General features: G+C 48.1%; 1 protein-coding gene and 1 pseudogene across 2 annotated transcripts; one reads left to right on the plus strand and one right to left on the minus strand.

The window, feature by feature from the left end:
* Nucleotides 1–27,644, plus strand: FAM234A (family with sequence similarity 234 member A). 2 transcript variants are annotated; one of them, XM_036460300.2, is made up of 13 exons: nt 4–92; nt 14,652–14,737; nt 17,993–18,290; nt 20,250–20,366; nt 20,689–20,883; nt 24,566–24,696; nt 25,061–25,193; nt 25,457–25,586; nt 25,882–26,022; nt 26,266–26,341; nt 26,558–26,713; nt 27,190–27,292; nt 27,374–27,644. In XM_036460300.2, the coding sequence occupies exons 3-13, from the start codon at nt 18,026–18,028 to the stop codon at nt 27,583–27,585; spliced, it is 1,659 nt and encodes a 552-aa protein (XP_036316193.1). In that variant the 5' UTR covers nt 4–92; nt 14,652–14,737; nt 17,993–18,025; the 3' UTR covers nt 27,586–27,644. The 2 variants fall into 2 exon arrangements, with proteins under 2 accessions (XP_036316195.1, XP_036316193.1); XM_036460302.2 differs by lacking the exons at nt 20,250–20,366; nt 20,689–20,883 and having other exon boundaries at nt 1–92.
* On the minus strand, nt 21,832–21,916 carry LOC118731672 (annotated as a pseudogene).
* Nucleotides 27,645–27,906: the final 262 nt, after the last annotated feature.

The raw sequence follows: 27,906 nt of genomic DNA on the forward strand, positions 1-27,906 counted from the left end.
CCCCTGTATACCGGAAGTGAAGCTTGGGGGCGGGGCTGAGGAGTGCTGGGCGGTGCGGGCTGTGCAGACGAGGGGAGGCACGGCAGCTGCAGGTGAGTGAAAGCGTTCGCGTCCCCCCCCTTCCCGTGTGCATCGCACGGGGCCCTTCTCTTCACTCGGCACCCGGCTTCCCCTCCTCGGCGACCGCAGCCCCGAGGGGCGCCGCCCGGGTAGCGCCCACCTCCGCTTGGCATGCGAGTCCACGCGTGTCGGCGCGGCGGTGTGGGTGGAAAGGCTGCAGCAGAAGCTGGCGCCGGCCCGTTCCGCCGGCTCGTCCAGCCCCAGAGGGTCAGCGGATCGGGTTTCCACAGCCTGGACTCAGTTGCGTTGAGTTGGAGCCCTTTTGCCTCAGAGACGGGATTTAAGTCGCAGTTAGGAAACTTCCCGCTCCGTGTTGCCTGAGCAGGTAGGCGAGCGAGGCATTGCTCCTTAGACTCCGGAGGGTGTTGCCTGATGAAAAACATCTACCCTAGACGGAATGTCCATGAGAAGTCAGATAGGCATGTCGTCCTTGCCAGGGCATTGTTAAACCAACTGGCACAGGAACCCAGAGCTCAGCTGATACTACTCATCTGTGGGGAAGATCGCTCAGCGATAGCCTGTCTTACGGAACAAAAGCCAGAGTTTACAAGGGCGGGGGGAGGAGGGGGGAGAACACAGTGAAAGAGTCTCTAGCTCCTCCGTGAACCGATTGGCTGAGAGCTAACCAGGAGAGAGTGATAAGTTATCGGGATAGTCAAGTGCAGTTACTTGCTGTTCTTTAGGAAACCCTGTGATTTCCGCTCATCTCCAAGTACTGGCTGTAATGTTTTTCTAATGCCACCTCCAGATTGTGCCACTTCTTTTTGCATTGCAATTTCTCAGTGACCATACAGCGGCTTAGATGAACTCATCTAATACTGAATGTCTACTTAGTGCCAGGCATAGTTCTAGATCCTGAGGATACAGCACTCAACAAAACACAAAATTCCCGTCCTCAGGGAGCTCTTAATCTATAGGCGCATAAAGATAACAAATAAGACAAATAAAGCAAAATATAGATCGTGCTAGAGAGAAAATATAGAGGAGGGAAGAATGAAATAAGGGAGATTATCCTGATATTAAGTGGTCATTTATTAGGGCACTTTACCAGTTTTCTGGGTTCTTGTTGCAGGCTTCAAGTGTCAAAGAACCATTAAAACTAGTGTAACCTGGCCCAATCGGTGTGGTCAGTTGTTTGAGCGTTGTCCCGTGCACCAGGAGGTTGCTGGTTTGATTCCAAATCAGGGCACATGCCCTGGTTGTGGGCTCAATCCCAGCTGGGGCTGTGCAAGATGCAGTGCATCAATGATTCTTTCTCATCATTGATTTTTTAAAAATTTCTTTATTGATTAAGGTATCACATATGTGTCCTCAACCCCCTATCATCATTGATTAAAAAAAAAATGTTTATTGATTCCAGAGAGGGAAAGGGATAGAGAAAGAAATATAGGAATTTATGATTTATTACCTTTTTTCATCCACAAATTCAAACACTTATTATTTCACAGTTCCTGTGAGTCAGGCATTCGGGAACAACCTAGGTGCTTGCGGTCTTATCACCTGTAGCTCTGAGTGTGGAGCAGTGTGAAGGAGGAGGTCGGGTTTGCCTGTGCTTGGCAGGCAGAGTGGGAGTACTAGGTGAAGACAGGCAGAGGACAGTGTGTACCAAAGATCAGCAGTGTGACAGGGGAACAAATGTTGGGCATAGGGTTTGGGGAGAGATGGTACTAGAGGTAAGCAAGAGCCAGGCAGTGAAAGACCTGGAGCGAAACGGGGGTTTCTGAGCTTTTTTTCTAAAATTGTGAGGGGTCTTCCAAGAAATTTTAAGCAGGCAACTGACATGATCAGGAGAAATCTTAGAATGCTGTCTTTTGCAACTTCAAGGAAAGAAGACTTGAGAGGGCTGCAGAAATTCAAGTAAGTTATAGAAATACTAGAGGCCTGCCGAAACCGGTTTGGCTCAGTGGATAGAGCGTCAGCCTGTGGACTGAAAGGTCCCGGGTTCGATTCCGGGCAAGGGCATGTACCTTGGTTGCAGGCGCATCCCCAGTAGGGGGTGTGCAGGAGACAGCTGATCGATGACTCTCATCGATGTTTCTAGTTTTCTATCCCTCTCTCTTCTTCTTTGTAAAAAATCAATAAAATATATATTAAAAAGAAATACTAGAGGCCTGGTGCATGAAATTTGTGCACTGGAGGAGGGTGGTCCCTCAGCCCGGCCTGTACCCTGTCGCAGTACAGGAGCCCTCGGGGGATGTCCGACTGACGGCTTAGGGGAGTGGGCCTAAGCTGTCAGTTGGACATCCTTAGCCCTGCTGCGGAGGCGGGAGAGGCTCTTGTCACCACCGCTGTGATCACCAGCCATGAGCATGTCTTCTGGCTGAGGGGCACTCCCCCTGTGGGAGTGCACCGACCACCACCGGGGGCAGCTCCTCTGCTCCTGGTGGTCAGTGCACGTCATAGCTACCGGTCATTCTGCCAGTTAGGTCAATTTGCATATTAGCCTTTTATTATATAGGATAGGATGACCTAAAGCAGTAGCTGTTGGAAGGAGGAACTAAATTGAACAGAGAGATACGTTAGAATCTACAGAATTTGTTGGATGTTTCAAAACATACTGTATATCTCACTCAAACTTGGTCTTTATATAAAGCCCACAAATCTAGTGGATTGTGTTCCCTCTTTCACTTTGTAAAATCCTTCATGGAGCTTAGGTTGCCTGGATGTGGTGTCAAAAAGGAGGAGAATGAAGCCCTGGTCAGGTAGCTCAGTAGGTAGGTGGTGTGGAACCAAGGCGCAGGTTCCATCCCTGATCGGGGGACAAACAAAAAAAACTTTTTGCTTCCTCACCCCTTAATGTATGGATGGAAGTAACACCGATTCCTAAGGGAGTCAAAGAAAATAAAATCTGCCTTAGAATTCAGGGGAAAAGCTTACGCTATGTTATTTTCTGGACAAACCTGCACAACTGATTTCATGTAATAGCTATTTGTCTGAAATGCAGATACATGTGCCTCAACTTATTTTTTAGGAGCTACTGTGAGCCAAAATTTAAACCTTTTGCACTTATGTAAAGGAAAGGAGCTGGGTCTCGAGGTTTGAGAGTGCTGTTGCCTGCATATGCTGTAATGCATTTGCCTTTATCTGGGCACTGTCACCTTAAAATGTGTTCCCAGTTGAAATATGATTAAGGGCCTATTCTTTGTTTTGGGTTTATTTGCTTGGCGAAGAGAGGAAATTATTGTTCAGCTGTAAACAATGGAACAGTAACAGTCATTGTCTGACTCTTGCTTTGCTCAGCGGAAAATCCACGCCGCCCGGTTGGATATTGTGGGTGTCTCCCAAATACCCAGGTGGAACTGTCAGGACACTTGGGCCACTCTTGGCCTTGACATAGGCCTCCTTGTGTGAAAAACATTCTTAACCCCTTTCTTTTATATAACTGCCAGCTCTAGGGGGGAAGCATTTGAGCACACGTGCTGTAAGACCAATTAGAAATTACAGATCGTGAAGTCTGCAAGAAGGCTGGCCCTGGAGTGAGGGGACGGATTGTGGTTTACTTATCGTGCTTGTCCTCTGGTCCAGGGCTCCATGAAGCTCTCTCCCCTCCCGTTAGCTGACACTGAGTGTCTGCCACGTGTTTGGCACAGGGGGTGCAACAGAGTCCTCCCGCCCTTAAATAGCTCTCGCTCGGCTGCAAGAAGGATATCGGAGTGCTTTGAAAGAAAAAGGCCAGGTTCTCTGGGGTACAAGGGATAACCCCGGGTCAGCAGTGCTCGCACAGGCTTGATGCTGCCCCGCCGAGGCTTGGAGGACGGAGAGGGGGCTCCCAGGCAGGAGGACAGCGTATGGAAAGTGCTGGAAATCAGTATTCCTTACCGGCCAAGTCATCCCACAAGCCAGGTGGACAAAGGCAACTTAATAGAACGACAGAGCCCGGCCGGCATGATTCACTGGTTGAGTGTTGACCTATGAACCAGGAGATCACGGTTCCATTTCTGGGCAGGGCACCTGCCTGGGTTGCGGGCTCAATCCCCAGGGGAAATGTGAAGGGGACAGTCGACAGATGATTCTCTCTCATCATTGATGTTTCTATTTCTCCCTTCCTCTGTGAATTCAATAAAAGTCTATTTTTTAAAAAACCACACAAATGTCCAATGAATACAGTAATGTCCCCCCCCCCCTTATTCATGGGGAATTCATTCCAAGATTCCAGTGGATACCTAAAACCACAGACTCAAACCCTATGTATACTGTTTTTTTTCTTCTTTATATTTATGTTTATGTACCTATGGTAAAGTTGAATTTGTAAATTAGGCACAGACAGAGAAAAACAGTAAAACTAATAATAAAATAAAAGTTATAACACTATACTGTAATGGTTATGTGTATGTGGTCACTTGACTCAAGGGATCACTTACCGTTTAATATTTTCAGACCAGGGTTGACCATGAGTAGCTGAAACCATGGCTAAGGGGAACTACTCTACATGACAGGATGCAGTGTGTGCTGTTCTGTACAATTCCTACTTTTCAGAAAATAGTCCAGCTGGGTATAAACTAGAGGTCAGAGTTCCCCAAAGAAATCTCTTCTTTCACCCAGACTTTAAGAATGACCTTTGACTTCATCAATGCACAGTGATAAAGGGGTGAAGTGATTTTTTTCAAGCATTGACAGGATCCTTTCAGTTTCTGTTACATTTTGGTGAAACTAGGTAATAAAGTTAATCTGTAATCAGAGCTTTCCTCTAAGTATTCCTTACATATTTTCTCCATTAAAAAAATAATGCGCCAAAACCGGTTTGGCTCAGTGGTAGAGCGTCGGTCTGCGGACTGAAAGGTCCCGGGTTCGATTCCGGTCGGGGGCATGTACCTTGGTTGCGGGCACATCCCTGGTAGGGGGTGTGCAGGAGGCAGCTGGTCAATGTTTCTCTCTCATCGATGTTTCTAGCTCTCTCTCTCTCTCTCCCTTTCTCTCTGTAAAAAAAAAATCAATAAAATATATTTAAAAAAAAAAGAATGCTTAAAAAAAAACAAAAAAAAAAACGCATCTGCTGTTTCCTCCAAAGTATCTCCTCTGCTTATGTGAATGTATTTTTTTCTCTCTGTTTTTTAATTTGCAGGTACACTTTTCCCCCTCTTGCTCTATTTATTTGAATTTGAAGAAGCCTTGATTTAATCTTACAAATTCACAATTGTAAGATTGTGGTTGAGGAATGCAAGAAGTAGGTCTTCTCTGAGTGGTGGGAAGCATGCAGTTGGCTGTGCTGGAGTTTCTGGGTGCACAGAAGTGAGCCTTCTTCATTATTCCCTCACAGAGGTCAAACTATAGAACCACGTTCTCAAAATTCTCAGATGAAACCAAAGTTACGACTTTAAGACATGCAGTTTAAAATTTAAAAAAAAAAAGTAAATAAATTTTTAAATATGCAAACTACCTTTTAGGTTAAAGTATTTACTTTTAAAATCTGATCTCTTTGGCTGATTGTCTGAAAATTCCTTTAAAAATGCTGTAAAATTCAAAATTTTAAAATTGATGGAGAGGGAAGGTTTTTTTTTTCAAACCACAGAAGGATGTGTATGTATGTGTATGTGTCTGTATCTTTTTCCCTTTCTTTTTGGCAATCCTGTAATATCCCTTTTGAGGTAGCTTATTTCATCAGTTCATTGGGGTGCTGGATGGTAGAGAATTTTGTTAGTCAACTATGTACACACAGTAAATACTGTTTCTTAGGCAAAGGTAACTTTTTTTATTTTTTATTTATTTACTTTTAAAATATATTTTGTTGATTTTTTTTACCGAGAGGAAGAGAGAGGGATATAGAGAGTTAGAAACATCAATGAGAGAGAATCATCGATCAGCTACCTCTTGCACACCCCCTACTGGGGATGTGCCCACAACCAAGGTACATGCCCTTGACCAGAATCGAACCTGGGACCTTTCAGTCCGCAGGCCAATGCTCTATCCACTGAGCCAAACTGGTTTTGACAGGTAACTTTTTTATATAGTTATAAAATTCCATTATATTCCATTGCCAAAGAAACATTAAGAACTTTGTATAGCTGTATAAAAAGCAACTAATTTTTTAAAGAATAAACACTTTAAAGTCAGCAAACATACTGTGTCCTTGCAGAAGTTGTGCTGAAGAACAGAGTTATGGGTGGGTCTTTTTTTTTTTCTATAGCTTTCCAGGCTTAAGATTTAAAAAAATATATATTTTATTATTTACAGAGAGGGAGAGAGATAGAGAGTTAGAAAAATCAATTAGAGAGACTCATTGATTAACTGCCTCTTGCACACCCCCTTCTGGGGATGTGCCCGCAACCAAGGTACATGCTCTTGACGGGAATCGAACCCGGGACCTTTCAGTCCACAGGCTGACACTCTATCTACTGAGTCAAACCGGTTTTGGCAACATTTTTTTTTTTTAATGTTTAGAATACAAATGAAGATTTGATACATTCTTTTGTTAAAGATAAATTATGCTCATTGTAAGAATTTCATTTTATAGTAAATGGCATATCACAGGATTTGTCCAAATAATAGATATTTTCAGTATATGAATGTAAATAATCATAGATAACAATGTCCTTAGCTGTATTTCCAAATAAGTAAGCCCTCCCCTTTTTTTAAGACCGTAAAACTAGGCATCAATTAACCTGTTCTTCCTGATGATGCCTGGAATTTTGTCATGATAAGTTGACTTATTCCATTATATTTCAAGAGGATTCAGAGTGTTAGAAATTATTTTGGCAACTTATCAGATATCATAACACTGGTCCTTTGACCTGTGATTCACAAATGACTCAATATCTATATTGATATTGAGCAATACCTTCATTGCTAACTATAAATTATTAGTAAATCTTTTTGATACTTTAAGGCTTAAAGTTTAAGCTATACTGGGGGGAGGGAGAGATCTGGCCACCTTTGTGTTTTTATGAAGGCCATGGAATAAAGGGATCCAAAGATTTAAATATTCCTTTTTTTAAAAAAATATATTTTTATTGATTTTGTACAGAGAGGAAGGGAGAGAGATAGAGCTAGAAACATCGATGCGAGAGAGTCATCGATCAGCTGCCTCTTGCACACCCCCTACTGGGGATATGCCCGCAACCAAGGTACATGCCCTTGAATGGAACCGAACCCGGGACCTCTCAGTCCCCAAGCCGATGCTCTATCCACTGAGCCAAACCGGTTTCGGCAGATTTAAATATTCTTATCTCTCTTGATTTTGTTAACTTTCTCCTTAAGCTACTCAGTAGTGATAAAGATGTGGAAAACTGCACAGTAGAATTAGAATATTTAGCCAAAACCGGTTTGGCTCGGTGGATAGAGCGTCGGTCTGGGGACTGAAGGGTCCTGGGTTCGATTCCGGTCAAGGGCATGTACGTTGGTTGTGGGCACATCCCCAGTAGGGGGTGTGCAAGAGGCAGCTGATCGATGATTCTCTCTCATCGATGTTTCTAGCTCTCTATCCCTCTCTCTTCCTCTCTGTAAAAAATCAATAAAAATATATATTTTTTTAAAAAGGAATTAGAATATTTAAAGATGGTTGACATTTTAAATTTTATATCTTTTATATAGCTCTACAAGAAGATGTTTTGTAATTTGGTTTCATTATTAAGTTTCAGTACTTGACAGCCATAATTTAGATAATATTGCTTAATACTGTCTGCATGTTAACAACAAAATCTTTTGGAGGACCCATAAATCATGATATTGAACACATTTCTGAGGCATTCTGAACATCAAAGCAAGTGCTATGGCAATAATTATAGACTATTTAAGATGTCCTGGGCCTATTTCAAGAAGGAAAACTGTAGCCGAAACTGGTTTGGCTCAGTGGATAGAGCGTCGGCCTGCGGACTGAAAGGTCCCGGGATTGATTCCGGTCAAGGGCATGTACCTTGGTTGTGGGCACATCCCCAGTGGCGGGTGTGCAAGAAGCAGCTGATCAATGATTTTCTCTCATCGATGTTTCTAACTCTTCCTGTTTCTTCCTCTCTGTAAAAAGTCAATAAAATATATTAAAAAAAGAAGAAGGAAAAAAACTGTAAATACCAGTTCTACATGCTCTAAAAATATGAATTCATGCATTTTTCAAGCCCTCTGGGTCACTGACTAGGGCATTTGGTGCCCTAGTAACTGGCAGCATGGCATACCTGCAGTGCACCTTACAATATTAAAGCAAGGTTTTTATTCTAAGACAGAATAAAACTCTTCAATATATATATTTTTTAATTTCAAAGAGGAAGGGAGAGGGAGAGAGAGATAGAAACATCAATGATGAGAGGGAATCTTGGTTGGCTGCCTCTTGCACACCCCCTTCTGGGGATCGAACCCGCAACCGGGGCACGTGCCCTTGACTGGAGCGGAACCTGTGACCCTTCAGTCCTCAGGCCAATGCTCTCTCCACTGGACCAAACCGGCCAGGGCAGGGCAGGGTTTTTATTAAAGTACCTTGAAATGACCTTTTCTCAGAAAAACAGTTATCAAGTTTTAGTTGAATAAATTAGACCCCCTACTTTCATAATCTCTGTAGAGCTGCCAATTTTTTGTTCTGGCAGTTTTCCTTCTGTTTTTGTTAGAATATTTATGCTTTTTTATCTATTAAAAAAACACACACACAATTAGAGTGAGACTTTTTTTTTTTTAGGTTTATGTTCTCTCTGACTCAGTTCTCTCTTCCTAGAGAAAGAAGTCTTGGGGGAAAAGGAGAATCCCTTTACTTCCTTCCTGTGTGTACCGTAGCATTCCTGCCCTTGAAAGTTAGTGAGTTACATAAACTGTTGTTTTATTTTATTGTTTTTCCTCATAGTTCGAGTCTCCACCCTGGATGGCGTCATTCCTCTGGGAATGTTACTTGAAAGGGGCCTGGCCCCTGGTGGTTCTTAACTTCATGCAGGAAAAATTTCACAACACGAGCCCAGGTGACGGACTGTGAGGAACAATTACTAACGCTGGGACAGTGAAAGCAGAGGGGCTTAGCGCAGAAGCAGCAGGAGCGCCCAGGCTGGGCTGCCCTAGCTCACGGGAAGTCAGAGAAAACGGGGCCTTGGGATCAGGTTCAGGATGAGCTGCTGCTGCCCATTGCTGCCCTGGTTGCAAGCCTGTGGGGGTCCGTTAGGGTTTAGGAGGTGCATGCCTGGGGGCGGTGGGAAGAAGAGGGAGAAGAGGGGAAGGGAATGGTGGGGGCTGCTCCCCTGAGGGAGAGCAGGAGCTGGTCCTGGGTGGTGAGGCTTTCTCTCTGTCTCACAGGCTGGAATGGGGGGTCTCCGGGGAGCGTCTCAGCAGACTATTCATCAGTGTTCTAGGTGTGCCCCTCCAGGCCTGTGGCCTCCACCGATTGGTCATCATCGCAGCTGGACCTGGTTTCGCCCACTGGGGCGGGCAGGAGCTGAAGTGCAGTTGAGGCCTGGCGAGGGGCCTTCTGAGTCTGCTGTGCATTGCTGCCAGTTTGTTCAGCGGCCTGTCGCAGTGTTTCTGTCCCACTTGTCCTGACTTACTGGCCCCAGGAGGACAGGAGTGGCGGCTATCGTGGCCTTTAACAGACACACCCACTGTCGCCGGGTGTGTCTGCTTCCTCATAGTTCCTTAGTGCCTACGGGGGCGAGTAGTCTGTTTGAAAATCCATACACAGGGGTATGTTTTCATCTCACTTGAGGTTAGCCTTAGAGTCGCATATTTTGCCTCAATGTGTGTTTCATATTGATACATTTTCCTTCTCATCCCTCACATCATCTTTTTTTCTTGTTTTGTTTTATTGGACATTAAGTTAAAATGCAGATTTTATAGTTATCATTTCAGAAACTCAGAATTGATAGGAGAAAATTCCAATCAGTGACGGTCTGAAAATCCTGTGACTTGATTTCTAATTTCTGTTCTCAAGAATACTAGCTTGTTAGAAGGGAAGGCAGCTATGCTCACCACTATACCACCAACGCTGCGTAGCTTGTTAGAAGGGAAAGAAAAGCACATTGGGTGCAAATGATGGAAAGATACAAATCTCTTAAGCTCATGATCTTTTTCCTTTATTATTTTTTCCTCATCTGTTATATCCCCACAGCTTTTTTTTTTAAATAAATCTTTATTGTTCAGATTATTACAAATGTGATCCTCTTCCCCCCCTCAATTGCTCCCCTTCACCAGGTTCCCACCCCACCCTCTGTCCTTTTCCCATCCCCCATTGTCCTCATCCATAGGTGCACAGTTTTTGTTCAGTCTCTTCCCTCACCCCCACTCCCCTTTTCCCCGAGAATCGTCAGTCCACTCCCCTTCCATACCTCTGATTCTATTATATTCACCAGTTAATATTGTTCATCAGATTTTTAAATTCCCTTGGTTTTTAGATTCACTTGTTGATAGCTACGTATTTGTTGATCATAATTTTTATCTTTATCTTCTTCCTCTTCCTAAATAACCTCCTTCAGCAATTCATATAATTCTGGTTTGGTGGTGATGAACTCTTAGCTTTTTTTTATTTGTGAAGCTCTTTATCTGTCCTTTGATTCTGAGTGATAGCTTTGCTGGGTAGATTATTTTTGGCTGTAGGTTCTTGTTATTCATCACCTTGAATATTTTTTGCCATTCCTGTCTGGCCTGCATGGTTTCTGTTGAGAAATCAGCTGACAATCTTATGGGTGCTCCTTTATAGGTCACTACCTGCTTTTCTCTTGCTGCTTTTAATATTCTCTCTTTGTCTTTTGCTCTTGGAATTTTAATTATGATATGTCTTGGTGTGGTCCTCCTTGGATTCCTTTTGTTTGGGGTTCTGCGGGCTTCCTGGACTTGTAAGTCTATTTCTTTCCCCAAGTGGGGGAAGTTTTCTATCACTATTTCTTCTAGTACTCTTTCGGTATCTTGCTCTCTCTCTTCTGGAATCCCCATAATTCTGATGTTGGTTCGCTTGAAATTGTCCCAGAGGTTTCTTACACTATCTTCAACTTTCTGGATTCTCTTATCTTCTCCCTTCTGCAGAGGAGTGTCCTCTGGCTCTTTGTGTTCTAAATCTTTGTCTTGATTCTTGCGATCTTCTAGTCTGTTTTTAGGACTTTGTATAATATTTTTTATTTCAGGCAATGTTTTCTTCATTTCTTGTTGATCCCTTATTATTTCTAGTTGCTCCCTTTTCATATCCTCATAGGTCTCATTTATTTTATCGGCCTTTTTTAGGATATTGTTGAATAACCTTATAACTGTAGTTTTGAACTCAATGTCCAATCTTTTCTTTTCCTCCATCTCCTTCCTTTGTGTCCTTCTTCTTGTCTGCATTTTAGTTGTTTCCCTGATTTGATGGAATAGCTTTGTGTGCTAGGTGTTCTGGTAGAGCCCAGTAGCACAGCCTTCCCAGTTACCTGCAGTGGACAGTCTTGGTGTAGCCCTTTGTGGGCTGTGTGTGCAGTCTTGTTGTTAAGCCTTGCTTATTGTTGGTATCACTGGGAAGCGTTGATCTCCAAGCCAATTGGCTGTGAGGATCAGCAGTGTCTCAGCTAGGAGGGTTTCCGTACTCTGCTTGAATAGGGCGGGGTCTCGGGGTGGCGCAGACAATCTTTGGTTCCCTGTCAGTCTCGCCTTAGAAAAGTCCTGTTCGTGGAGAGTTTTGGAAGATTGGTTGCAGGTGTGCGCACCTCTTTGGTAAAGGCGCAGACAAGCTTTGGATTCCTGCAAGTCCCTCCTTAGAGAAAGCCAGCCTCTGGGAGAGCTTCTGTGCTCAGCCACAGGTAGGGCGGAGTCTCGGGTTGGTGCAGACAAACTTTGTTTTCCCTTCGGCTCCTCCCCAAGTCCCGCAATAATGGCCTCTGGCTTCACACACCTCCAAGAGATCTCTGCCCACTGCCTGACAGTCTGGCCTCTCCCTGTCTGGGGCCGTTTATCAGAGCAATAGGGTGATTCTGTTTTCCTCTCGGACAAGAAAGCCAGCCGCGTTAGCTGTTCGCCCTCTCCGCGCCAGGAGTAAGCCAGTAGTGAACTCAGCCCGGCCCGCCCTCTCTGTGTGCAGGGAGTAAGCCAGCAGCAATCTCGGTCCGGCCCTTCCTCTCCGCACCGGGATTAAGCCAGCGCCTTTTCGCGCACACAGTTCTCGGTACTTTCACAGTTCCTGAGGTTCAGCGTGCCTTCTCTCTCCTTCCCAGATGGCAGAGCCTCCTCACAGCCAGCCGTCTGGCGCTTCAGGGCAATGCCTCCCCTGTTTTTCAGTTCTAAATTCAAATTTGTTGTGGTAGGCTGCATTCGGGTGTCTACCCTATGCTGCCATCTTGGTTTCTCCCCCCACAGCTTTTATTATAGATTAAAAACTGCTTAATTTCTTTTTGGTATCTGGAAAGCATTAATTTAATTTCATATACGTTGTGAGTAAGAGAAACAGAATTTATTTTTGTATTGCTATTCATTGATTACTATATTATTTTCCACAGAAACAGGTGTGTGGTTTCAATGGAAAATAATTGAGATTCTTCATTGTGATATTAAAGGCAAAATACCTTAAAGTTTATCTTATTCCATCTTTATATGAAATTCGGCAATTGCCATTTGAAACAAACCAAAAAAAAAAAAAGTTCTGAGTTTACAGACTTACACATTTCGTTTAGAAAGAAACCACTTATACTTTATTTTTTAAATTTTTATTTATTTATTTATTTATTTTATTGATTTTGTTCAGAGAGGAAGGGAGAGAGATAGAGAGTTAGAAACATCGATGAGAGAGAGTCATCAATCAGCTGCCTCTTGTACACCCCCACTGGGGATATGACCACAACCAAGGTACATGCCCTTGACCGGAATCGAACCCGGGACCCTTCAGTCCCCAAGCCGACGCTCTATCCATTGAGCCAAACTGGTTTCGGCTATACTTTATTTTTGAGTCTGCTCAGAGCAGGTCCCACGAGAGGGCCTGCAGCTCTCCCACCCCCACGCCTCCCACAGACACTGCTGCCGCTCCGGAAACCATAATGATGGCGGGCAGTATTCACAACTTTGCATGACATGTAAACTGACAGGTTCAGGAAGCTAAGCAAACCTTGGACAGGGTAAACCCAAAGAAATCCATGCCAAGACATTATCATTAAACTTCTGAAAACCATTCCACAAAAAAGAATGGACATGTTACTTAATGGGGAAAACCAGTTCAAGTGACAGTAGGATTCTTGTCCGAAACCTTGGAGGCCAGAAGGAAGTGGCATAACATTTGTCAAAAGATAAGAACCTATCAAACTCCGAGGGCTTTTTTTATTTGTTTAATATATTTTATTGACTTTTACAGAGAGGAAGGGAGAAAGAGAGTTAGAAACATCGATGAGAGAGGAACATCCATCAGCTGTCTCCTGCACACCTCCTACTAGGGATGTGCCCACAACCAAGGTACATGCCATTGACCAGAATTGAACCTGGGACCCTTCAGTCTGCAGGCCGATGCTCTATTCACTGAGCCAAACCAGTTCCGGCTATTTTTTTGTTTTGTTTTGTTTTGAAATATATACATTTTATTTATTTCAGAGATGAAGAGAGAGGGAAAGACAGGTAGAAACATCACTGATGAGAGAGACTCATCAATCGGCTGCCTCCTGCATGCCCCACACTGGGGATCGAGCCTGCAACGTGGACATGAGCCCTTGACTGGAATCGAACCAAGGACCCTTAAGTCGAAAGGCTGATGCCCTACTCACTAGCTAAACCAGCTAGGGCTCTAGTCACAATATATATATATATATACATACATATATATATATATATATATATATATATATATATATATATGTGTGTGTGTGTGTGTGTGTGTGTGTATATTTTATTGATTTTTTTATAGAGAGGAAGAGAGAGGGGTAGAGAGTTAGAAACATCGATGAAAGAGAATCATCGATCAGCTGCCTCTTGCACCCCCCCCACACTGGGGATGTGCCTGCAACCAAGGTACATGCCCTTGACCGGAATTGAACCCGGGATCTTGAACCTGATCGCAGGCCGACACTCTATCCACTGAGCCAAACCAGCCTTGGCTCTAGTCACATTTAAAAAACATACTTTATGCATGTCAGTGCAGTGGGCTTTCTAGCCATAAGAGACTGCTAGCATGCTTCCCCTCTTGAGTTTGGGGGCCATGAGAGGGAGGGAGATTTATACTTTTATGCCTTTCAGATGTATTATGTATATTGCTGACTTAAAAAAAAATTTCCAAATCATCAGTTCTATTTGTTTTTCACTTTCCTTTGTTCTTAGCTTTAGGGACCCACATAGTTTAGGGATCCTAAGACTGGTGAGGAAAAGGAGACATTTAACTACGTAGATTGGGCTCTGCATTTGCATTTACTTTCCTGAGCTTACGGACAATTCCAAGGAAAACAGCACCCCAAAAGCAGCCTCGGACGGCTTGGTTACTGGAAGAGGCTTTTCTTTCCTGCTGGCTGGCGGAGGGAGTGGATTCTCCACTCAGAGGCCAGGAGGCAAGAAAAAAGTAGTCATCATCTGATGGCAAAATGGGTTGACCAGACAAGGGAAGGCGGAGGATCCTGGCTCCGGAAGGACCTACATCCTTCACAGGACGCATCCACAGGCTGTCCCGAGATGCATTTCACCTCCAGCTTTCTCATCCCCAGACCCACCTGTCCAGACCCAGTCACCAGATGTACCGGTGGCCGTCCAGACGCTGATGTTGAACACGGTTCCAGAGGCTCCTGCAGAGGTAGGCCTGGGGAACGAGGGGCGGAGACTGAGCGTGAATGGTTGTGTCGTTTTGAACAGGTGCATAGGCAGGCTGAGGGCCATTTCCTGCTGCCTCCTGCTAGATGCTCGCCTTCTGACAGATGACGGCAGCTCTTAGCTCTGAGAGCTTGAGTTTCTTGCCCAACATTTTAAAGCTCTAACTTTAAAATTAGAGCTTTTAAAATCAAGGACCTCAGAATTTTGATTGCTCATTCAGTTTTCTTTCCTTTGCCAATGAATTTGTGTTTTGGTGATTTCTAAAGTGACCAGATTTGCTGAGTAAGCAGCCCTCCTGTTGGTCAGGCCTGGTCCCAGGTTCTGTGGCTTGCTTTCCCCCCGCCCACCCCCCCGAGTTACCCCTGCAGACACCCCGCCCCGCCTCCCCATACCCACGGCAGGTGTTTGGGTTTGGTGCGGTCACTGTCATTTCGTGTGGTGAACTTATTACCTTTGACAGGTTCACCTTTTCTAACTTCGATGTTTAAACATGTCTCCGCACTCAGGACAATGCACACAGGTTTGTTTGGTTTTCTTTTTAAACTGTGGTAAAATTTATCATTAGTGACGTTTGGTTTTACTGCCGCCGCCACCACTACCATTTTTATCCCCCCGAGGAAACCCTCCCCATTTCCCCCAGCCCCTGGCAGCCACTCATCTTCCTCCTGCCTCTCTGGATTGGCCCAGCCCTCATGGTTCACATAAATGGAGTCACACAATATGTGACCTTTCCTGTCTGGATTATAATACTTCACTGAGCACAAATGTTTTCAAGCTTCATCCATGTTGAGGTATAGGATTGCTTTACTCCTCTTATGGCCAGATAGTATTCCATTGTACAGAATTAGCACATTTTGCTTATCCATTCATCTGTTGATGGACATTTGGGTTGTGAATAATGAATATTTGTTTGCAGGTTTTCTTTTTAAATATATTTTTATTGATTTCAGAGGGAAAGGAAGAGGGAGAGAGAGATAGAAACATCAATGATGAGAGAGAATCATTGATTGGCTGCCTCCTGCACATCCCTTACTGGGGATTGAGTCTGAAACCCGGGCATGTGCCCTTGACCAGAATCGAACTCGGGACCCTTCAGTCCCCAAGGCCGATGCTCTATCGGCTGAGCCAAACCAGCCAGGGCTTCTTCTTCTTTTTATTTCTTTTTTTCTTCTTTTTTTATAGTTTATTAATCCTTTCATGAAATATCTGCACAACTGTCACCGAAGCATCTTTACCCTTGTTCAATCTCCAGCTCACTTTTTGCACCAACATTGGCCTTTGCAGTCCCCTGACTTTCTTCATTCCTTTCTCCGTTTTCTTTTTTTAATATGTTTTATGGATTTTTTACAGAGAGGAAGAGAGAGGGATAGAGAGTCAGAAACATCGATGAGAATCATCAATCAGCTGCCTCTTGCACGTCCCCTACTGGGGATGTGCCCGCAACCAAGGTACATGCCCTTGACCGGAATCGAACCTGGGACCTTTCAGTCCGCAGGCCGACGCTCTATCCACTGGGCCAAACCGGTTTCGGCTTCCTGTTTTCTTGAGGTCGTCTTCTTTTCATGTAGGCCATGTTTTGCAAGTCTGTGTTTGGGTTCCTCTTTCTTTGCGAAATCGAAGGAATCATACATCATGCCAAAGCCAGTGGTCGTGCCAAAACCAAAGTGGGTTTTGAATCCAAATACAAAGATGACATCGGGTGTGGTCTTAGACATTTTGGCTAGTTTTTCCCGAATTTCTGCCTTGAGCACTGTTGCCTTCCCAGGGTGAAGGACATCAGTGACCAGTTGCTTCTGGTGAAGTAGTCTGTTGGTCATGGACTTCCTGGTCCGGGTAGTTATGGAGCCATTCATGATGGAGGTTCATCTTGGAGCAGCCAGGGAGGAAAAGGTGTTTCCTTCTCACATAGAAGAGGATAGAGAACGCAAGCATTGATGGCGGTGGTTTCCAGCTGTCAGGACCCATGCTCTTTTTGTGGCTTCACCGTCTTCAAACTGTTTTACATCTTATTTTTCGAGGTGGCCACGCAGGGTTTGCTCACCTCGCCCACCGAGGTCCAGCCCCAGGAGGGGCCAGGGCAGGAGAGAGCTTGTTCTCCTCCGTGAAGCCTCGGAAGGTGTGCCCAGCCCCGTGCCGCTGTGCACTCTCCTCCGCGGGACTTGTAACACATTTTATCTTGTTATTAATAATAACTAGCCAGTGTTTGGAGTGCTTTATATGCGTCAAATTCTGTTCTAATTGCTTCCTGCTCACTTACTCCTTTAACCCTTAACCCAGTCTTCTAAAGTAGACATTGTTTCTCGTTTACCGATGAGGAATCCAGGCGTGAGGGCGAGGCTGAGGCTCCAGAGCCCACCTCACTCAGCGCTTTTCACGGGGGGTCTGGATCCCACCAGGTGGTTCCGTCTGTGCTTCAGGCTGGCAGAGGCTGACCGAGGTCGCCAGGCATGAGCTGGCTGGGCTTAGTTAATGTTTAGTGTGCGGACTTGTTATCAGCCCCGACCCAGTACTGCCCTGCTTATCCCAGGTCAATGGACAAGGAGTATCAGTGTGTGAAGGATGAAATAAGTCCTATACTGACTCTGTACAACCCATTTGCCTTTCTGAACTAAGGACCTTCTTGCCGGGCCGGTGTGGCTCAGTAGTTGAGGGTCAGCCCAGGAACCAAGAGGTCACTGGTTCGATTTCCCAGTCAGGACACATGCCTGGATTGCAGGCTCAGTCCCCAGTGGGGGGGGGGGGGGGGGGCATGCAGGAGGCAGCTGATCAGTGATTTTCTTTTTTCTCTCATCAGTGATTCTATCTCTCTATCCCTTTCCCTTCCTCTCTCTAAAAGTCAATTAAAAAATATGTTTAGCCCTAACCGGTTTGGCTCAATGGATAGGGCATTGGCCTGCGGACTGAAGAGTCCCAGGTTCCATTCCAGTCAAGGACATGTACCTTGGTTGCAGGCACATCCCCAGAAAGGGGTGTGCAAGATGCAGCTGATCTATGTTACTCTCTCATTGATGTTTCTAGCTCTCTATCCCTTTGTAAAAAAAAAAAAATCAATAAAATATATGTGTTTAAAAAGACCTTCTTAAGTGGAATCTGTGACACCCTAAACATTTACTCAGCTTTTATTTCTTGGGCTGCCGCCCCCAGTCACCACTGCAGCTGACCTCCTGCCCTGACTGCAGCGGGGCCTGGGGGTCAGAGGCGCCGCCTCTGCTGACTGCCTCGTGCTTTGTTGACACAGTGATCAGAAGGTAACCTGTGGGATGAGTGCGCGATGGACAGCAAGGACATAGAAGCTGAAATCCACCCCTTGAAGAACGAAGATGGGAAACTGCAGGAGAATCTGGGGAACCAGCTGAAAAAGGGAGGTAACTTGAAAAGCGCGCCCTCGCAGTCCCGCCTCTCCAGATGCCGGACGGTGGCCTTGTTCCTCTCGCTGTTCATCTGCCTGTTGGTGGTGTTTGTGATTTCCTTCATCATCCCGTGTCCAGAGAGGCCGGTGTTAGAGAGCATGTGGAGGAACAATTACAACTCAGCAGGTGCGCCTCTCCCTCAGTGCCATGCTCTCCTCGGGGGGTGGGCAGCATGTGTGTCCTGGAGCCTGGAAGTCACCTTTGACAGTGAGTCAACCCTAAGTGGCTGTGTCCATGGTTTTCCTGGAATTTGGGGGGAGACTGGAAGGATTGCTGTGGGAGCAAAGCACCCTGCTCTCCCATTTTAGGAAGGATGGGTTGGGTGGGTCAATAAAGGAAAGGGGCCCTTTTGATTACTTTTCAGAATGAAATAATAATGAAACAGGAGCTGGCAGAAGAGATGTAGAGAAGACTATTCTGAAATGTGGCAGAAATGCAGCTGGTTTTGTAGTCCAGTCTTCCTGAAGGGCGCTGGTGACATCCTAGTTGGATTAGCTTCAGCAAAGCACACTTGCATTTGTCTCATGAAATTGGCAGTCAGGCCATGGCTGGTGTTTCTCAGTGGCTAGAGAGGTGGCCTGGGCACCATAGGGTCCTGGGTTTGATTCCCAGTCGAGGGCACGTATCTGGCTGAAGGTTTGTTCCTCGGCTGGGTCGGGGCACGTATGGGAGGCAACCAATCAATATGTCTCTCTCACATCAATGTTCTCTCTCTCTCTCTCTCTCTCTCCCTTTTTCCCTCTCTGCCCATCCCTCTAAAAATCAATAGAAAAAATATCCTCAATGAGGATTAAAAAAAAACAATTTTTAAAAAGCCCTTGGCTCAGTGGATAGAGCATCACCTAAGTGGACTAAAGGGTCCTGGGTTCTATTCCAGTCAAGGGCACACACCTTGGTTGTGAGCCCTGGTCAGCCCATGTGGGAGGCAACCAATTGATGTGTCTGTATCACATAAGATGTTGTGCCGCACGCTCTCTCTCTTTCTCTCTCTCCCTCCTCCTTCCACTCTCTCTAAAAATAAATGGGAAAATATCCTCAGGTGAGGATTAACAAAACAAAATAAAGCCTTCCTTAGAAAAAATTGGCAGTTTATGAAAAGCAACTGAATCAGCCTCTCTCTGGACACTCACTCCACTTCATTCATATATATATATATATATATATATATATATATATATATATATTGATTTCAGAGAGGAAGGGTGAGGGGTAGAGAAGTAGAAACATTCCTGAGAGAGAGAAACATTGATCAGCCACCTCCTGCACGCCCATCATGTGCATGAGAATTGCTGGTGCTCTAAAGAGCCAGGGATTGAGTTCGCAACCCAACCAGGAATCGAACTGGTGACCTTTTGGTTCATGGGTGGACGCCCAGTCCCCTGAGCCACACCACCGGGCTCTTTGATCCATTTAGGATAAAGGCCCATTCTTTTGGTGATTGGTTTTAAAATATAAAGTTTTGGGTTTTTTTGTGGGAATTTTTGTTGTTGTTGTTGTTAATTCTCACCCAAGGATATTTTTCCCATTAGTTTTTAGAGAGGGTGGAAGGGAAGGAACAAAGGAGGTGGAGAGAGACACACACATTGATGGTTGCCTCCTGCATGCACCTCGACCCTGGCCAGGGATTGACTCTCCAACCCAGGCTTGTGCCCTTGACCAGGTTTTGAACCCGCAACACTTCGGCCCACAGGTTACGCTCTAACCACTGAACCACCATCCAGGGCTAGTTTATCTTCGGAGCCCTCGAATGAAGGGAAGGGTTAGACCCTTAGGACTACTGAAGTGTGTGTGATTGCTCTGGATCCCAAACTGACGTAAGGAGGAATTCATTCCTGAATAGAAGGTGCTCAGACATCCATTGTGGTACCCAGGTGTCCTGCCTGCTCCTTCCTACGGGCTAACCTCTGATTCTGCCATCCGTCGTGTGCGTGAGGAATGGCTGTGCTCTGAAGGGCTGTGGGAATGCCAGTCCCTGTGGTGATCTCACAGTGGCAGGCTCTCACCGGCAGAAGAGGCCATGGCAGACCTGGCCTGGCCTTTACGCCCGGCCCGGCCTGCAGAGTACAGTCTGGTTTTCTTTTGCAGTCATCTACGACTTTCTGGCCACAAAAGACATAAACAGGGACAGGGTCCAAGACGTTCTCTTTCTTTATAAAAACACCAACAGCAGCAGCAATGTCAGCCAGTCCTGCGCTGACGAAGGTAAGGAAGGGGAACTCCCTATGCGAGGAGGAGTCCTTGCTCTCCAATGTTTGGGAAAGCAGTTGGTGGAATTTCTGGGATTTCATTGTCTTTGCTTTGTTAGCAGGACTAGAAAGAGACAAGGCCAGTCTCAGCCCCCACCCTGTCTGGCTACTGGCCCCCACGGGATCAACCCTGGGGCCCCCAGGGGATGGGGGGAGGTTAGGGGCCCGGGTATAAAGGGAACGAGCCCGGTGGCAGGGCTGAGCCAGGTGTGAGGGAGGACGAGGACGGGCGCCGTGCCCTGCACGCACAGCCCTCAGGGCTGGTCTGTGCCCTGCAGGCTTCTCCTCTCCCTGCTCCTTTGTGGCTGCTGCGTCGGGGGCCAACGGCAGCATCCTGTGGGAGCGGCCGGCAGCCCAGGACGGGGCTCTCGTGCTGTGCGACGTCCCGCACCCGAGGGCCAGTGCGGCATCTTCCGCCTGCATCCTGGTGGGCAGATCCGGTGGCTCTTTCGTCGCAGTCGACTTATTCACAGGTAGGCTGGTCCCCTCTGCGCTCCACGTGGGCCTCTCAGACGGAGGACGGTGCTAGCACGCTCTGGGGAGGGCCGGCCTGTGCTCTCGGGCGTGTGGTTGGATGGGAGGATGGTCACAGAGTGGAAGGGAGCCCCCATGTGAGGACACAGCCACTTGGCAGTCAGCACCACAGCTCCTCTGCCAGGTCACGTGCCTTGTGCCTTGTCGCCTGCTGTGTACATCTTGCTTGTGGGAGCACGTGGTGGGAGGCAGAGAGGAGGAGGAGCCCGGCTGCTGCCGGTTGTGGAGGAAGGGGCTGCAGCCGCTTTCGCAGCACCCGGGGCCCGCACAGGCCGGGCAGCGTGGGAAGGAGACCTGTGCCCGTCGCTGCTCTAGACGTGAGGGCGCTCCCTGGGCCCTTCCTGGCCCCCACTGTGTAGGCCCCGAGGGATTGGCCACTCACGCTTACCAGGGTGTTGAGGGATTCTGTGCCTTGACACTAGATTTGGTGGGTGCTGACATTTCCCTTACAACTTGTGGTTTTGAGACTATGGAGAAAAATAAAGAGCAGGTTGGAAGTATTTTAGGAAAAGAGGAATCACTCTATTAAGAAAAGGACGAGATTATGTCTGGTCAGAAGCTGCTGCCTCAGGACCTGCAGTTCGCAGGCATAACCCCGAGACCGTCATTCTCTCTGTGTCAAGGGCACAGGCACAGGCCACTCAGCCAGGGCCTTGGTGGGGGCAGAGGGCCCGCCTATGAGCCCAGCAGCAGACAGTCCTGAGGGGCCTCGAGACATGGCGAGGTCAGGCCCTGTCCATCCAGGTGGGGAGGGTCAGCGTTGGCCCTAAGGTGCTCTAGAGCCAAATATTAGAAAACTAGTGGCCCAGTGCATGGATTTGTGCACATTGAAAGGGAATTAATTAGAAGAAATACTTTAATATCGCTATTTGCCATTCTCTATAATAAAAGTGTCAGATGAAAGAAAATTAGTAAAATGTATATGAAAATAATATACTACACTTGATCTTAGCCAAAAGGCCGAGAAGCGATTGTATATGAAAATAATATATAAATTGATTATTAAGTAAACAACAACATGATATAATAACAACAAAGACATGATATAAAAACTACGTTGATAAAAACAATGACTGATAAATTGATTAAATTTATTCTAACACTGAGGCCAGTGTCAGAGGGGGACAAATCAATTCTTGGAATCAGAACAACCTCTCCTTTACAGATCCTGTTAATACTTCAGCTTCGATTATGTTAGGTCAAAATCTTTTGATAATAAATCTAGAACCATTACAAAGACCCCATTTACTATTAAGATTTCTCAGTAGCATGATGATTACATCTACTTTCAATTCTAATTTATGACACAGCATTCCTGAAGGAGTAATACTTGTAAGAAATTTGATGGGAAAATTTTCCTTTTTGGCATCAACTGTTGAATCTAGTATTATTGTCAATTACACTGTCATCTCTGAGTCTTTTTTTTTTTTTAAGTGATTAGTACACTCAAGTTTTTATTTTTTAATATAGTTTCATTAATGTCAGAGAGGAAGGAAGAGGGAGAGATAGAAACATCAATGGTAAGAGAGAATCATTGATCAGCTGCCTTCTGCACAACCCCCACTGGGGATTGTGCTGGGAAAGAGCCCATGTCCTTGACCTGAATCAAACCTGGGATCCTTTAGTTGGCAGGTTGATGGCTCTGTCCACTAAGCCAAACCAGCTAGGCTCATCTCTGAGTCTTCATGCAATATCCGTTCCCCAGCTTTTCCCACAATGTGGGAAAAGAATAGGATACGTCATTGCAATGTAGGAAACAGGATACTGATTTGTTTCATTTTAAAATATATATATATTTTACTGATTTTTTTACAGAGAGGAAGGAGAGGGATAGAGAGTTAGAAACATCAATGGGAGAGAAACATCAATCAGCTGCCTCCTACTTACCTCCTACTGGGATGTGCCTGCAAACAAGGTATATGCCCTCGATCTTTCAGTCCACAGGCTGATGCTCTACCCACTGAGCCAAACAGGTTAGGGCTATTTGATTCATTTTAGTGGCATTCGAATTATTGGGATCTGGTTTACAATTAATGAGCAAGTCCCTTTCTTTTTTTCTTTTTTTTCTTCTTTTTTTTAATATATCTTATTGATTTTTTACAGAGAGGAAGAGAGAGGGATAGAGAGTAAGAAACATCGATGAGAGAGAATCATCAATCAGCTGCCTCTTTCACACCCCCTACTGGGGATGTGCCCGCAGCCAAGGTACATGCCCTTGACTGGAATTGAACCTAGGACCTTCAGTCCGCAGGCCAACGCTCTATCCACTGAGCCAAACTGGTTTCGGCAAGTCCCTTTCTTTTAAAAAATATTTCATTGACCTTTTAAAGAGAGGAAGGGAGAGGGAAAGAGAGTTAGAAATACCGATGAGAGAGAAACATCCATCAGCTGCCTCCTGCACACCCCCCACTGGGGATGTGCCCGCAACCAAGGTACATGCCCTTCACCAGAATCGAACCCGGGACCTTTCAGTCCCCAAGCTGACGCTCTATCCATTGAGCCAAACCGGTTTCGGCCAAAGGGTAAAATATTTAACTGCAGCAGTGTTTGACTATATTCTGTGCACTGATAAAACCTGAAGTCATTTTCAAGGTCCACCATTTATTACTACTTTTCATTCGGGTCAAGTGTCTAAGCTTTCTAAATCTCCATTTTCTGCAGGGACCGGTTTGGCTCAGTGGACAGAGCGTCGACCTACGGACTGAAAGGTCCCAGGTTCAGTTCTGGTCAAGGGCATGTACCTTGGTTGCGGGCACATCCCCAGTGGGGGGTGTGCAAGAGGCAGCTGGTCGATGTTTCTTTCTCATTGACATTTCTAACTCTGTCCCTCTCAATTCCTCTCTGTGTAAAATCAATAAAATATGTTAAAAAAATAAAAATAAAAATAAATCTCTATTTTCTGGATAATGAAAGAAAATAGGATTCCACAGAGTCTCCTATCTACCTACTCCAGGACTTCTGTGAGGATCAAATGAAATGAGACATGAGAAAATGCTATACAGGCATTTGGCTAAAGTGTGAAATGTTTGCACCTGGCTATAAAGCAAGTTGTGTTCTTGGGTGAAGAAACTGCAAGGAGGCTAGTCATCACTAGGGAGAGGAAGCCAGGGGTTGCTACGTGATGTCATTACCCAGGCAGTCAGACACTTAGCATATTAGCCTTTTAGATAGATAGATAGATAGGCCCTAGCTGGTTTGGCTCAGTGGATAGAGCATCAGCCTGCAGACTGAAAGGTCCCAGTTTCAATTCCCGGGTTGCATGCTTGATCCCCAGTGGGGGTTGTGCAGGAGGCAGGTGATCAGTGATTCTCTCTCCCTTTCCCTTCCTTTCTGAATTCAACAAAGACATGTAAAAAATTATATAGCTAGATGGCTCAACAATAAAATGTATATAGCTAGATGGGTCAACAATAAAATGTATATAGCTAGATGGGGTAGGGAGTTCCGCAGTTCCCAGAAGTGAGGCTTGAACACGTGTGTGAGCCCCTGGTCTTCGCACATGTGCACTTCAGTGTGTGCAACAGCCGTGCTCACCTGCACCTGCCCAGGGTCTGTGTATTTGCCAGGCTGTGGTGGAAGGGGACCTGGGGCCAGAGCCCGCTGATGTGTGCTTGCTTTTAGGGGAGACGCTGTGGAACCATCCCAACACCTTCAGAAGGAACGCGACCATCCTAAGCCCTTTACTCCAGGTGCCTGACCTCGATGCCGACGGGGCCCCAGATCTGCTGGTTCTCACCCAAGAGGACGAGGAGGTACAGCTCTCCCCCCAGCCCCTGCAGCCCATGCCTCCGGAGCCTCTTTCCTGCTCCCCGGTCTGCCACTTCCCGGCAGATTTTGGGTCTGATCACCCGTCAGGGGACTTGCCCAAGGCCCTGTGCCCTGGCACCTGCAGACCCAGCCCACTGGGGCAGCTCTGTGCCTGTCCGTAGCTCTTGGGCCTCCCCAAGAACAGGAGTGCCCTTCCCGTTTGTGCCACTGAGGTGTGGGTGGGGCCTGAGGAGCCTGAAGGACTCCGGTGTGGGAGATCACGCACACACACCTGGTATCAGACACTTAAAAGCAACCTCTCCCCAAACCAGGGGGGTTTTGACCCCTTTCTCTTCCCATGTGTTGCAGGTTAACAGCTACATCTACTCGGGCAGCACTGGGCACCAGATTGGCCACCAAGAGAGCCTCGGTGTGGGTGGGACCAGTGGCTCCCTCCTTTATGCCACCAGGGCGGGCGCCCACTACGTCCTGCTCCCCTGCGGTACGTTGTGCCCGCTGGGCCCCCGAACGGCCTCACAGGCGAGGCCTGGCCGGGTCTCAGCTGAGATCTGAGCTGCCGGGAGGCTCCTCGGCTCCTGCTCTCTTCTAGGATTCGAAGTGATCGCTGACTCGCTGTGAAAGCCTCGGGGGGTCTCACCCCTCCCCGGCTGGGGCCCCGCGGGTTCCCACCAGCGGGGCTGCGGGGCGCGAGTCCTGTCCCCCAGCAGCCCCTGGTGACTTGAGGCTCTCCCATGTTTTGAGTAGCAAGTTCCCTCTGTGGGCACTCTGTGAAGGGCCTGTACGAAAGAGTGACCGGGAGAGACAGCCCGCTGAGCAGAGACCCCGGCTGGGAGGACGTGCTCAATGCCACCAACCGCAGGCTGCTGGCGCACAGGTCGGTGTGGGCGGCGGCACACAGGGCAGGTCCCGGGAGGGGCTGCGGGCCTGGCTGCTGTACTGCGGGGCCACGCTGGGCTCAGGCACGGGAGTTGGGACAGACAAGCTCCGTGCAAACCCGGGAAAAGGTGCCCGGCAGTGGGCTCCCCCTCTCTCCGAGCACAGTGAGGCCTGGTTCTATTTCTCAAATCGGAGACCTAAGGATTAGGGCGCTGCATGTGGGAGTCTGGTGGACAGTGCTCTGGCGAGGGTCCCCGCCTCCAGCCTCAGCCCCAGCTGCCCCCCCCCGCCAGCTCCGGAGCCATCCGCTACCTGATGGACGTTCCCGGGAAGGGCGGTGAGGACCTCCTCCTCGTGAGTGCAGACACCTGCGTGCTGCTGGGCGGCCAGGAGCTGGCGCCCCGGTGGACCTTCAGCGCGCCCCAGGTCCTCAGGTACCGCTCTCCCCCAGCGGCCTGCGCACTTGTTGCAAGCCGGGCCCTGGCAGCCCCGTGGAGGGGGGCGAGGGGGCGGTGTGCCTCTGTCAGAGGCGGCCCGCTGTCCCCGGCGCTTCCCTGCGTGGGGCGCTGGTGAAGCCCCTCTGCGTCCGGCCCTGGGCCTGCCTCGCCGGGGAGAGGAGGCGGCATGCCCGCCCCCAGGCGTCTCCTCACAGACACCCCTCGTGACTTCTTCCCCAGGAAACCCATCCTCGGTCACTACAAACCCGACACCTTAGCCGTGGTCATTGAAAACGGAACCGGCACTGACAGGCAGGTTGGCTGCACTTCCTTTTGTGTCCCGCCCCGGTTTGTCGCTGAGGAAAACGAGTCTGGACGTGTCTGGACGGGGCTGTGGCCTGGAGGCTGGGCTGGGATAGAGGGGCCTCAAGGAGACGGTCTCGTGGAGCCCAGGGAGCAGCTGGCTCAGGGCTGGCCCACGTGCCTGTGCGAACCCCACCCCATCTGCCCCATGCTGTCCCCTTCCTCCCAGATCCGGCTCCTGGACCTCAACACCGGGGCGGTCCTTTGGACTCTGGCCCTTCCAGGCCTCCCAGGGTTCCCTCCGTCTGCCAGCCTGCTGACCGCAGACCACCGCTCAGCCTTCTTCTTCTGGGGCCTGCACGAGCCGGCCGGTGCCAACCAGATGGTACGGGCAGAGTTCATCATCGGGGGACACGCCCGTGCCAGAAGCCAGGGCCAGAGACCAGAGCCAGTCTTAGGCCCCCTCTTAAGGAGCTAATTGGTGACTGGAGGTGTACAAATAAATAGAAGCCGGGGAGAGGGGTGGGGTGAGGCAGTGCTCTGGCCCAGGGCGGCCCGGGCGTGCTCTGCCTTGGGGGCGGACATGGGGAAGCTGGAAAGAAGCAGAGTGTGCTGGGAAGGGGCCGTGTTCCGGGTGGAGGGTGCTGAGGAGGATCAGGGTCAGGTTGGCGAAGGGGTAGAGCAGGTAGGTGCAGAGTTCAGGTTGGCGTTTGGGGGACCCGAAGGGACACAGCTCTGGCTGTGGTCAGTGGGTCGAGTGTCCCATCAGCGATGAGCACGGCACTGCCCAGCTGCCAGGCCCAGGTGCAGAGGTGGCTGCAGCCCGATCGCCTCCTGCCCCATCGCTGGTTCTCATTCCAGGAGCCGGGAGACCCCCAGCACAGCCTCTACCTGTTTCACCCCACACTGCCCGGCGTCCTGCTGGAGCTGGCCAACGTCTCTGCCAACATCGTCACCTTCCAAGGTGAGTGCAGCCTCAGTGCGGACCTGACACCACCCGCTCACACTGGCTGGTCCCCAGACTCTGACGCCCTGTCCTCCACAGCGGCCCTGCTGGAGCCAGGCCGCCACGCCGCCTGCATCCTCCTCACGGGCCCGGCCAGGCCGGCCGCGCCCGGCCCGGTCTCCGTGGCCAAGCTCAAGGTGCAGGACCTCATCCTGAGCAGCAGGGTGGTTCGCCTGGCCGAAGGCGAGGCCGACAGCGACCAGGACATCAGGGACCGGCTCTCCCGCCTGCGGTACCTGAGCGAGGCCTAGCTGCGGGCGGTCCGAGCACCAGGGGCTCGGCTGCTGCCATTAAATGTCCTGGGAAGTTGGCCCTTCGTTCATTTGCTCTGTACCCTGCCTCCCACTCCTGAGCCTGGCAGCACTCCACAGGGTCTCCGTAGTCCCAGGGACACGGTGGGAGAGGGACACCCAGGCCTCCGTCCTGCCAGCACGCCGTGTCCTCACACAGGCCCTCCTCCGCCCTCTGGGGTCGCGTGCCGAAGGCCTCCCTCCGGGAAGAGCCCAAATCCGACCTGCAGAAGCCCCTCCCCGCCTCCCACCTGAGCTCCTCCTCCTCTGCACTGTCCCCCC

The sequence above is a fragment of the Pipistrellus kuhlii genome, unplaced genomic scaffold (genome assembly GCF_014108245.1).
Source record: "Pipistrellus kuhlii isolate mPipKuh1 unplaced genomic scaffold, mPipKuh1.p scaffold_m20_p_31, whole genome shotgun sequence".
NCBI lineage: Eukaryota > Metazoa > Chordata > Mammalia > Chiroptera > Vespertilionidae > Pipistrellus > Pipistrellus kuhlii.

Coding starts and splice junctions, on each gene's coding strand:
- FAM234A (XM_036460300.2), top strand. CDS start 18,026: ATGGACAGCAAGGACATAGAAGCTGAAATCCACCCCTTGAAGAACGAA. Junction 18,291..20,249: donor GAACAATTACAACTCAGCAG/GTGCGCCTCTCC, acceptor TTTCTTTTGCAG/TCATCTACGACTTTCTGGCC. Junction 27,293..27,373: donor CAACATCGTCACCTTCCAAG/GTGAGTGCAGCC, acceptor TGTCCTCCACAG/CGGCCCTGCTGGAGCCAGGC.